Source organism: Triticum urartu, unplaced genomic scaffold (genome assembly GCF_003073215.2).
Source record: "Triticum urartu cultivar G1812 unplaced genomic scaffold, Tu2.1 TuUngrouped_contig_6301, whole genome shotgun sequence".
In the NCBI taxonomy this organism is placed as follows: domain Eukaryota; kingdom Viridiplantae; phylum Streptophyta; class Magnoliopsida; order Poales; family Poaceae; genus Triticum; species Triticum urartu.
The window spans coordinates 1-12,887 of NW_024117053.1; the positions used below are offsets into that span (position 1 = coordinate 1).

A 12,887-nucleotide genomic window follows, 5' to 3' on the forward strand; every position below is an offset into this window, starting at 1 on the left:
TGCTAAAACTCGGAGGTGCCGTAGTTTCGGTGCTTGATCGGTCGGGCCGTGAAGACGTACGACTACATCAACCGCGTTGTGCTAACGCTTCCGCTGTCGGTCTACAAGGGTACGTAGATCGCACTCTCCCCTCTCGTTGCTATGCATCACCATGATCTTGCGTGTGCGTAGGAATTTTTTTGAAATTACTACGTTTCCCAACATCCTTTAATAACAAAGATAGGGCCTCAGCCACAAACAGGAACAAGTACGGCGATAATGGATCCCCTTGCCTGAGCCCACAAGAAGGATAAAAAGGTTCCAACAATTGACCATTAAACCGGACTGAAAATTTCACTGAAGTAACACATGTCATGATCTAGTTAATCTAAGTTGGCGCAAAACCAAAAGCCCCTAGCATACTCTTAAAAAATGCCAATCTACGCGATCATACGCTTTTGACAGGTCCAACTTATAAGCACAGAACTCTCCACGGTCCACGCTGATCTTTTAAAGTACTTAACGAATGAATACATTCGAAAGCAATAAGTGCGTTATCTGAAATTAACCTTCCGGGAATAAAGGCACTTTGAGTGGGAGAGATCATACCATCCAGAATAGGTCTCAGTCTATTCACTAGGCACTTCGAAATAATTTTATAAATGATATTGCACAGGCTGATCGGTCTGAATTCCTTGATGGACTGAGGATTTTTCACTTTAGGAATAAGAATAATGGTAGTATCATTTATGTTGGGGAACGTAGTATTTCAAAAAATGTGCCTACGGTCATGCAAGATCTATCTAGGATAAGCATAGCGACGAGCGGGAAGAGTGTGTCTACGTACCCTCGTGGACCGAAAGCGGAAGCATTTAATAACGCGGTTGATGTAGTCGAATGTCTTCGTGATCCAAGCAATCCAAGTACCGAACGTACGACACCTCCACGATCAGCACACGTTCACCTCGGTGACATCACTCAAACTCTTGATCTAGTTGAAGCCGAGGGAGAGTTTCCTCAGCACGATGGTGCGGCGACGGCGATGATGAAGTTACGGGCGCAGGGCTTTGCCTAAGCACTACGATGATATGACCTCTTCCCCCATGTCCGTTAAAAAAATTATCATTTTTCATTCCCGACTTCTCTAGCTGAACCGACGACGAGGCTGGCACGGGCGGGAATCACTCTTCCTTTCATGGTGTTGCAACTTTGAATGGTGAGTCATGACCGAAATGCTCCAAAATGTAAACCACGATGGGGATAATATGACTAGAAAAGAAAGAGATGCTTGGCTAGTGGCGGCGGACATCGCCTACTTGGCAGAGTGATAATTGCAACCCTCTCCTCCATCTCACTCTAAACATCGGTGTCCGCTGGAAGTTGACGCTAAACGGTCTAGTCGTCTAACAACTCGGATGCTCTTAGACAGGAGACGAAGATCTACGAGTTCGGCAGAAAGCGTTTTTTGCCATTGAGTTCTATTACCTAATAGAACTGTATTACCAGAGAGAGTATCTTTTTGTGGAGAGGGCTGGGGCTATATATTGGAGTACTGGGCGATGGTGAGGTCGGGGCTCGGGGTGGAGTAGCTCATCGGAATTTCACCACTAGCTAAGATGAATCAGTTCAATCAACTCCTAGTCACTACAATATCAATCAATTCAATCATCAACTCCTAGTCACCGGAATTATTTTGAGCCACAGTATCAATCAGTTCAATCAACTCCTAGTCACCAGTAGCTAAAACTTTGGATTTAATTCACTCTAATTCAATCAATCACAGAAATTCTAAATAATTTTTAATTCACTCTAATTTAATAATTCAAATTTTAAAAATTGAAAAAACTTAGGATTTGGATTTATTTTTTGAGAGAGTTTTTTACGGCAATTTTTTGAGAGATAAGGAAGAGCCAGTCTTGGGCTGGGCCTCGTTCCACCAAGGCTGGCCCAGTAGTTTGCTGTGGGAATCCGAGCCCAGCCCAACCCACAAGGCTCCTCCTTTCGTTTCGTTCGGCTTATAGCCGAGGCGGAGCAGCGGAGGAGGCGGTGCTGCTTCGCTTCGCTTCCTTCCCGCTGCCGGCGTCGGCGTCGGCGTCGGTCGCGTCTCCGCCCGCAGGTGAGCCGCCGGCCTCCTCTCGCCGCTCCCCTCCCCCTCCGCCTCCTCCGCCTAGGGTTTTGTGCTTCGCCAACCAGAGCTGACGAGCATTTCTTCCCCCCGTTCCGTTGTTCGTCGCAGCCGCAGGCACCGCCGCCCCCTCGCTCCTCCTCTCCGGCGAGCTCGGCGGCTCCCTCGCCGCGGCCGCAGGTGCAGGTGAGAAGCGCGCGCCCCCTCCTCCCTCCCCCTCCCCGCCTCCCGTAGCAGCGCAGTCCCCTGCTTGCTTCTAGTCATCAGTTAATCGGCGGGATGGGGTCACGCGTTTCCGGTCGGGCGCCGCACGCTCCGCGGCGGATGTTCGCATCTGGGGTCGGGATTTTGGCCGGGAAGGTTGTGCGGTGAACTGTTCTTGGCCGGGAATGTTTCTGCAAACTGCTCTTGGCCGACAGATAGTTTCTGCAAATTTTGGCCGGGATTCGGGATCGGGATTTTGGCCGGGATTCGCATCCCGGGCTCCCGGACGTTCCGTTCTTAGTCATTAGGTTCCGTTCTTAGTCATTATTAGGTAGCATCATATTACTTGAGCTCTGAAGTTATTGCTGTGATTCGTGAATCATGCCAATGATGCTTGCTAGTGTTCCGAGCAGATATTGGATGGATCAGCAGGGGAGCAGATATTGCAACTGATTGCTTAGTGCTATGGTGATCTATTTACCGAGTGACATGCAATTTTACTCGACTTGTTCTTATTACGTTGCTTAGCCCAATTTGTGTGCACATTGCTGTAAGATGAGCTGTGCTGTATGATATTCCCTTACGATGACAGGTTCTGTCTGCCTTGCATTCGAATGCATTTGTATTTCAATCTTCTGCTGATGTTGAGAATCATTTGCTAGTTTACTTGCGTTCTAAGTTACTGGTATGATTCATGAATGCTTGCTAAGGGTGCCACCTACTGTATTGTTTGTTAGGTATTCTGAGCAAAAAATCCTTCTGATTTTGTTAGTTCCTGAGCAAAATTGGTTGCTGAACCCATTATATATCTGTCAACCTTGGCTGAGTGTTAAATACTGGGTGTTTTCTAGGATACGGATGCTTTCACAAAGTTAATTAGCTCCGATTCTCCAGGCAAGCATTCATCTTCTTTTGATTGACATTTGTCTTGCATTGCGTCGAGTGCCGCATACAACCTACGGTGTAAAATGCTGGCCTATTTCATACGCCAACCATGTAGGTGGATGCATGTATTTTCTGCCTAGACAAGATCGCGAGCGTGTGTTCTCCCGAATTAGTTCTAGTTCATTGTTGAGTATAGTCTGTAAATTCTATGGGCATGGTGCATTTGGATGCATAATTAATTTTTTGGTTCCTGGCTTCCTGCTCTAAACCATATGTATTTATTGCACCTGCTGATGTTGAGATCCATCTGCTATAATATATAGTTTACTTGGGTTCTTAGTTATTTGTGTAATTCATGAATGATTGTTAATGGTGCCACCAACTCTTTTGTTTGTTACCGCATTCTCAGCAAAAAAATCCTACCAACTGTTTGTTTGTTAGCGCTTTCTCAGAAAAAAATCCCTCTGATTTTCTTAGTTTCTGAGCAAAATTGGTTGGTGAACCCGTTATATTTATCTCTCCCCTTGCTGAGTGTCAATATTCAGTTGCTTCCACAAAGTTAATTAGTCAAGTACTAGTTGGTTCATCTGCTATAATACATAGTTTACTTCAGTTCTTAGTTGCTGGCGTGGTTCGTGAGTGCTTGCTAATGGTGCGACGACTGTTTTGTTCCTTACTGTATTCTGAGCAGATATTGCAGCTGATTGTTTGAGCTCTTGTGATCTTCTTATTGAGTGGCATGCAATTTCAGCTGACTTGTTTTCAGTGCGTTGCCTAGCCCAACCTGTATGTAGATTGCTGTAAGATGGGCTGTGCTGTGGGATGTTCTGTTGGAATTAACTTACTGCATGGAGTATACCAGTACTTACTATTTTGTTTGTTCCCAAGAAAGATTCTTGATGTGCTTTCAATGCTTTGCTGCTTTGTGATGATGAAAGCTGAACCTGAATGTCGATGGTATGTGTCGTCCAGAATTAGTTCTACTGAATTGTTTGAGTAAGTTGTTCTTCTTTGCAATGGCGAATTGTTGGCAAGTTGGTGCCTCCTTCATAAATTGTGTAGCTGAACAGAAACAGTTCTTTTTCTTCACTTTTGATTTGTACTAGTTTTGTTTTACGGGCAAAAAAAGAAAAACTACAGCTGATGGAATGACTGAATCGATTTATCTCCCAATCAAGTACCATCTGTTCGATACTACATACTTATAAAATTATGCATCGCGTTGCAGAGATACCTCGTCATTGGTGTCCACAATGTCGCGGACAACTTGCAGCTGCCCCCCAAAGAAGTGTTTCCAAGGGTATGTGTACAACCGCACACACTTAGAATGGCCTGAACCTGATCTATCCAGTCAGCTGGTTAAGGCTAATTGCTTTGTTATGTGCAGCACTTGTGACTGTTTAATAGGGATTGAGTTATGCTATTCGGGATGCAACTGCAGTGGTGACTGCCAGAACGGCTTATCTCTTGGAACAATCAACCCGGCTGCTGCCCAAGGTACCACCCCAACGCTTGCCTCTGGCTCTTCTGCTGCCCAAGATACTGCTCAAACGCAACCGCTTGCCCCGAGCTCTTCTACTGCCCAAGGTATCGCTCAACCACATCCACTTGCCCCGAGCTCTTCTACTGCGGCCGTGCCGAAGCCAGAGGCAGTTGGTGAGCTGGTGAAGTGCAACTGCAGCTTTACCAAATGCCTAAACTGGTATGTTCAAACACAGTGGCTGAATTATCTGAACCAGATCTATCCAATCAACTAGTAGTTAATTGGTATATTAGTTGTCCAAAGCTGCCATCTAACTGTTGCCTGATATATTGCGTGCAGCCAATGCAGATGTTTCAGGGAGGGTTTGAGTTGCGTTATGGGACGCTGCAAGTGCTATGACTGCGAGAACAACCCAAATTGGCTGGTAAGATATTCGTTAGAGGGCACTGCATTCATGAACACCGTGCTGCTCTGGTGTTTGCCAGGAACCTGAAACAAATGTGTTGCACTTATTCCAGGCCGACGAGGATTATGTGGAGTGCGCGTGCAAAACCAAAAATTGCAAAACCAGAGTCTGCGGTTGCAACAAGGTGCACGGTTATCTCCTTTCCAAAAGACTAGACATGCTTATTCTTTCTCTGATCCTGACTGAGGCTAGTTGGTTCTTGTTTTGAAGAAACTGAAAGGGTGTAACCCAAATTGCACGTGCATAGGGTGTGAGAATCAGTACGGGATGAAAGGGGGTATGTGCATGACACTTTCTTCTTTTATGTGTGTTGTTTCATTCGTAGCTTGGATAATCATGCTAGTGTAAATCTCTGTTGCTCTGCATGTACAAAACAGCTGATAAGTCCAATGCTGGACCGGGAGGTACGGGTGGCACAAGTGACGCCGGAGGCTCGGGTTCCAACAAGCAAATAAGAATCGGGGTAAGTTTGTGCTTCCACTTGCGCAGTTTGTTGAGAGAAATCATAGGTTAATTCTGTGTATGTCTGCCCCAATCTGTTGAGGGATAAGCAACTAATCCAGGTGATGTGCTCCTTTTGTGCAGTGATGACAGTAGGCTTGAGACATACCAGAGCATGATGCAAGTCACCTTACTTACTTACCATCCTCAAGACAATTGCCACTCATCTCCTGTTCAGAATATCTCCCACTAAAGCACAGCCGGGTTCCTGTATATTCCTTGTAATGGTTACTCGAAGCAAGCACGGCGACAACCTCCATGTTCCTCAGCCCTCGGGGGGCTCCAGTGGACCTAGATTGATCAGGCTGATACACTTTAGAACATATATAATTCTGTTCGGCGTCCATATATGCTGCCCGGAAATGGGTGCTTCAGTTCGTTCTTATACATGCACAGTCTTGCAAATGATTTCTCTTATACTTGAAGAAGATTCTGGTAGTATGAATATGGTTTGCAACTTTGCATATTCTGGTACCATGAAGTGATACGGTTATTCTTTGTATAGACCAGTTACACAAGCAGCACTGGTTGCTTGCTTGGAACAAGAATGACATCTTAGATATTGGGTTCCATTTGGTTCAGTAAGCGTTCAGTTTTTCTCCACCGACTAAATTCAGCACGAGGCATGCACTCTTTGTAGTGTTACGCAGTGTTTTGGGCGAAAGTATCAGGCGCACCCAATGTGGTGCTACCGCTCCAACAGGTTTAAAATGAGCATTGCTTACATATTCATTTTTGGCCAGCGGCAACGCAGGGGCAGTCTCCTAGTCTTATTAAAAAGTCTATTTGCGAATGGTGAATGCTCTAGGAAAACCCCAAAAAAGTTAAGTTGTGGTAGTAACAAGATGGTGGGTAATTCGATAAGGCAATGGGTTGAGGCATAGCCTTGCAACCCGATGTATTTGTACAAAGGATCGATGGAATGACTTTGAATATTTATAGTCATGTATGTGCTCGATTGCAACAGAGTTGTCTCTTGTCTCTTTATCGTTCTAAGGCCCCGCGAGTACCTAGAATCCCGGAGATCGATCAAGAAGAAGGTAAGGAGCGAATACTATTATGAACACAAGTGACCGAAGATTTAGTATGGTTGCGGAAAGTCGATCCTTGAGGATCGGTGTAGTCATTAAACACCCAAACGTTTTTGCCCGAATATTCTTCTCATTAACCGAGATAATAAGGGACCGTTTGCCTGAATATTTATTCTTATTAACCGAGATAATAAGGGACAGTTGGACAACTGAATTTGTTAACAAAGACTTGTTAGAGTCTTTGTTGTAGTGCACATCCTCTCGTGGATTCAATAACTCAGGGTCACACCTTTGGGAAAAGGCCAGATGATACCTTACCATCTGAGTCTCCACAACACAAAGTACCGTCGATGCACAATCTCATGCAAGGTCGCGCAACTCATGAACCCTATGGGATCGCCCAACCCGCGACAGTTCCAACATGGGGGATTCATTGCTCCTGGTGTTCCTCCTCAACGGAAGCCACCGACCAATTCAACTTCTGATGTAACTGACTTGCTCGGGAATCCCTTTCTTTGCTCTCTTACGTTCCTTCGGTGACACATACACTCGCGGGGGCGAGTGGAATACCATTTCCTCCTCATAGTGGTAATGAACTGGCAACCATGCTCTTTGATGCATTTGGTTCCGTCACCCCCACTAAAATACCCGATAGGGCTATGCGTAACAGATAGGGTTTTCAATGAAATATATTCATTAAACTAAACATGCCCTCAATTTCCTTCAATGAGTTGATATTATATTAATTGAATCCCCTCAACCTATCCCCCCCACCCTCGCGCGCGCAAAGTAGTAGCGGTCTCTTCTTTCAAATGCACATCAAAGAGGTCTAACTTCTTCCTTGCTGCAGTCCCACCACCCACCATTGTTCCTATCCTCCTCTTCTTTTGCTAGTGGCTTCAAGGGCCTCGCAGCCGAGAGTCATCAAGATCCTCATCCTCATCTTCGAGACCTGCACCACCCGACACGCGCTTCCTTGGGACATATGTGTTCCAACCTCGACCTGCACCATGATACATCTGAAATGTATTTATAATTTTTGATTGTTTCATGTTATTATAATACCACTTTTGGATACTTTTTATAGGAGTTTTATCATTTTTTACGGGCTAACCTGTTAATTCAGTGCCCAGAGCTAGTTGCCTTTGTCTGCATGTTTTTGACTTTCCAGAAAAATCCATATCTACGGACCTCCAAAAACACCGGGAATTTTTTTTCAAGTCCAGAGGATACCAAGAATTATCGGGATGGGCCGGGGGGACCCTGGCCTCCACGCGGCCTGGCGGAGCGGCCAGGGGACCACCCGTGTGGCTTTGCCGTGTGGGCCCCTGTGCACCGCCTTACGTCATTTCTTCCGCCTATAAATCCCATAATTCGAGAAACTGGCTGTACCATTTTCTCGTGATTTTTCCCGCCACAGCAAGTTCATGTTCCGGGGAGATTCAATCTGGAGGCATGTTCTGGTACCCCGCCGAACAGGGAATCCATCACCAGAGCCATCTTCATCGACCTTGCTGCCACCATGACCATGCTTGAGTAGGCAATGAGCATGACCATCTTCATCTCCATCTTCATCTTCATCGACCTTGCTGCCACCATGACCAATCTGGATCCACTGCTTATTTTCAACCGCAAAATCTTCTGTTCTCCTAAACGGAATCCCCGGTAGGCAATTCTTTTGTAAGAGAGGGGTGCGCCAAGGCGACCCGCTGTCCCCCCTCATTTTCGTCTTGGCAGCTGACCTTCTTCAAGCAGCCATCAATGACGCATATCAGAGTGGAGAGCTCGAGCTGCCCATACCCACCGTGGAGAATGACTACCCGGTGATCCAATACGCGGACGATACGATCCTAGTAATGCCAGCTGACCAAGCACAAGTGGAGACGATTAAGCACATCCTGCAGGACTATGCATCCTCCATTGGATTGCATATCAACTTTCATAAATCGACTCTGATGACGGTCAACATGGAGGTGGATGCAACAGAACGACTGGCAGCGATTTTTGGATGCAAGGTTGGCAAGATGCCGTTCACGTACCTTGGCATGCCGATGGGTACGGCTAAACCCACCGTGTCTGACCTAATGCCGCTAGTGGCTTCAGTTGAGCGCAGATTATCCAGCGCGGCCTCGCTCTTGGATCTTGGATCAAAACTCACCTTAGTCAACTCAGTGGTCACGTCCCTGGCGATTTATGCGATGTGCTCCATCAGGCTACCGCCGAGGATTCTGGAACACCTTGACAAGCTCAGGAGATACTGCCTTTGGGAGAAGGAAACTGATGATGGCCATAAAGCTGTGTCCTTGGCGGCCTGGAATCTAGTCTGTCGCCCCAAAGAGAAAGGAGGGCTGGGGATAATTGATCTGCAAATTCAAAACCAAGGCCTGCTGCTTAAACAATTACACAAATTCTACAACCGATGTGATGTGCCATGGGTTCACCTGATCTGGTCCACGTATTATGAGGGTTTGGTGGCCCATGCATCTGATCACTGCGGATGGTTTTGGTGGCGCGACATCTTGCAACTTACCCCAACGTACAGAGGGGTCACATCGGTGGAGGTGCAAGACGGGAGCACAATATTGTTTTGGAAGGATCTGTGGCACAATCGCATCCTCAGTGATAGCCACCCCAGGTTGTTCTCCTTCGCTTCTAACGAAGATGTCTCGGTGCAAGCACTGTTGACGGCACCTACGCTTGGGCACAACTTTCAGTTGCCGATCTCAGCGCAAGCCAGGGAGGAGTTGCATGACCTTCAAGGCAGCATGGCCGCAACCGAGCTGACCGAGGCCCCCGACATCTGGAAATGCATCTGGGGGGCCGCGGACTTCGCTCCAAGAAAGTACCACGATTATTGCTTTCGGGGGGTGGTGGCGGACGATGCTTTCAAGTGGATCTGGAGATCAAAATGCACCAATAAGTGGAGGGTTTTTGCGTGGCTCCTTCTTGCGGACAAGCTGAATACCAGGAACATGCTGAAGAGGAGAGGTATGAAGCTACGAGATGATGTATACACTTGCCTCCTCTGTGATGACCCACCGGAAGAAACTGTGGAGCACCTTTTCTTCGACTGTGCCTTCAGCAGAAGATGTTGGATGAAGCTAGGGGTCGACTAGATGAGAGGCGGAAACAGGCTTCAACTTGTGCATGAGGCAAAAAACAGGTGGACGAAGCCCATGTTTATGGAGATCTTTATCATTGCGGCCTGGAGCCTTTGGAAGGAACGTAACAACAAGCACTTCAGAGGGGTGACGCCTACAGCGGATGGCTGGCTCCTCAGGTTCAAAAACGATTTTCATATGATGAGGTACAGAATCAAGGAGGCTGGGGTGCCTTTTGTGGATAGTTTTGTCACCTCCATCTAGTCTACAAAACAGTTGCACTCTTTATACTTGCACTTTGTACACTCTTATTCCCTCTCTCTCTGGTGGTGAGGGCTTGACATACACATCCTAATTTAACACCACAGAGTTGTACATTGTACTTGTTGATTTAATTTAAAGTTAGTGGGGGGCTGCCTTCACTGTCCTGAGCTTTCAAAAAAAAGACCATGCTTGAGTAGTTTCCTTAGGAGCTTAGGGTCCATAGCAGTAGCTAGATGGCATCATCTCTCCCTTCTGATTCAATTAATTAGCTGCCTCACGATCGGGATCAATAAGATCTAATCGGTGGTTGTGTTTGTTGAGATATGATAAATTTTCACTTTATGATCAGTTTGGTCATTGAATTATATTGAATCTTATGAAGTTTCTTTGCTGAATAATTAAGTAGCCATCTATGCTTTTCGATTTATTTGTCATCTATGGCAACAATTGATAGGTAGTTCTTCAGAGAGAGTTGTGCATGACAGTGAATTTAATCTTGTGGTGATCTACCCCAATGACTTTACGTATTGTATTGTTGCTATTAATGATAAAATGATGTTTTCTTTATCACTCCTGTATGGTGGTTTTACTGTTTACATTATGTCATCATGCTTATTACAATGCTTTGTTTGTCATGAATTTAATACTTTGAGATGCATGATGAATATCTGTCTTGGGTGGAGCATTAGTTGTAGATGAAGTTGGATAATGGTCTACATACCACTGACATAATGCCTAGGCAAGATTATACTATGAATGATAATATTAATAAATATAAATATTGCAATTTAATCAATGCCTAATTGTAATTTGTTCACCACACCACACTTATCTTCTTGGAGAGATGCCACTAGTGGTCTATTTCCTTTATTGAAAACATCACTAAAAATACTTTACCTTGTTGTACCATTTTATTTATTTTATCTATCTATACCATACCGTGCAATTTACCCTTGTAACTAGCAGGACAAGAAGCTTAACAAACTTCTTGAAACGTTGGTGGCAAGAATTTTTTTGTTTTATGTGCAGGTACCGAAGACCTTGTTTGTTGGAAGAACTCTTGTGGGGTCGATAACCCTTGGTTCTCAATCGAGGGAAATAATTATTGCTAGGTTACTTCACCCTTACACTTGATGGTACCCAACCACTCTTACGAGAGAGCAAGCACACCACACCCTCTTCCTCGCATATCACATATCGTTCCTCTTCCTTCCCGAGCTGAATGAGCTCCTTGACCAAATCCTTGGTTGATTGGCATCCCCGTCCTTGTTGCGATCATCCATTAACCATAGTCCACTTCATATGATACATGAACACCATCACCACACTCATGGTTTATATGCCCACATACTTCATAGAAGAATCCAAAATTTTCATACTTTATGGGGAGAATAATCTTCTCTTACTTGCTCAAATTAAGAGGTGCAAAGAGGGCCAGCGGTTCGATGACCTCAATCTACACTCTAATGCACACATAGTTCTACTCGTAGATCCTTGTCAGTTATAGCTTGGAACCGGTGAAGACCTGGAAGGTTATGAATCTGCGCCCATGCATGGGTGTGATCAAGCTTCACTACACCTAGTTTGCCCTTAGCATAACCTCTATCACCATTAGAAGCTCTCGGAAAGTCCAAGTTACTTGATACATGACATGGTTCTAGTCTACGAGGAAAATAGTTGGATCACAAAGAGGTTATCATCTACCTCGCGATTGTTCAGGTCATAGGGTAGCTACCATGAAAACTTCGCCGTGTCTTTGAAGATGCCAGCATTGAACCGCTTCCTCGTATTCACTCTTGCCACCGCTAGCCACCTTGCCTCCTTAGAAAACTTTGAGCTTTCCTCCTCTACAATGTAAACGTCTCGAATTCTGTATTTTACAGCTTCATAATTTTCGTTGCTGCCTCAAGGTAAATCTCCACCTTCATCTTCTTTCTTCCTGCTACTGAGTTACCAGCCCCCATCGACGACGAAGACGCCGCCATCGATTCAATCTATGATCCAAACCCTCTCGTCAATATGCAACAACACTGATACTGGGTGAAGGACACATCGACCCCTTTATCAGCCCAAGTGTGCTCAAGATCAAGGAGGAAGTGGACCAAGATTCAGTGATGGCTAAGGAGAAGAATCAACAAAGGTCACGATCACCAGAGTAGGGAAACCCTAGTCCCTTAGGGTAGTTCTATTGGATGCCTCTGTAGGGACTAGCAGTGGAGGAGCTTGAAATAAATCTAAGATTGGGCGAAGCTGCAAAACAAAAAAAATCGAATACGAATACAACCAGTTAGATATTGCAAATATCGAGAAACTTAGATAATTATAGTGATCTTGTCCACATTACCTTACAAAATGAATTTCTAATTTTAAATAAATATATATATATATATATATATATATATATAACCTACTCCATAAAAAAGAAACTATACCAAAATACTATTTAACAATGGATTATCGAGTTCACTAAAGATGAACTCTTCATTTCTTTGCATTCCTAAAGTGCATGAGAACATCTTCATGTTTGTACTTCCTTGTGATTTCACTCTCTATGTTTACTACCAAGTTATTGGCTAGATAATCATCTTCCATAGTATTACGTCACCTTGTCTTAATGACCTTCAATGTAGAGAATGCTCGTTGGACACTTGCTGTAGAAACTGGAGGAGTTAGAAGCAATCGCAGCAATCGATCAACCAAATGGTAGATAGAATGTCTCGCTGCACATCATCTCTTTGATTAGGTGGGTATTGCCAAATTTGTGGACGTAGTGCTTGATCCCGCTGCAAGATCCCCCCCCCCCCCCCCAACATAAGCAACTACTTTTTTTTTTAATATTTTTTGTTTT

At 45.0% G+C, this 12,887-nt stretch overlaps 1 protein-coding gene across 1 annotated transcript; it reads left to right on the top strand.

The window, feature by feature from the left end:
• The first annotated feature begins 2,022 nt into the window (after window positions 1–2,022).
• Window positions 2,023–6,268, top strand: LOC125530420 (CRC domain-containing protein TSO1-like). The gene is made up of 8 exons (XM_048694822.1): window positions 2,023–2,095; window positions 4,422–4,493; window positions 4,581–4,895; window positions 5,016–5,100; window positions 5,195–5,266; window positions 5,353–5,419; window positions 5,520–5,605; window positions 5,728–6,268. Exons 2-8 carry the CDS (start codon window positions 4,447–4,449, stop codon window positions 5,728–5,730), a joined length of 675 nt encoding a protein of 224 aa, XP_048550779.1. The 5' UTR covers window positions 2,023–2,095; window positions 4,422–4,446; the 3' UTR covers window positions 5,731–6,268.
• Window positions 6,269–12,887: the final 6,619 nt, after the last annotated feature.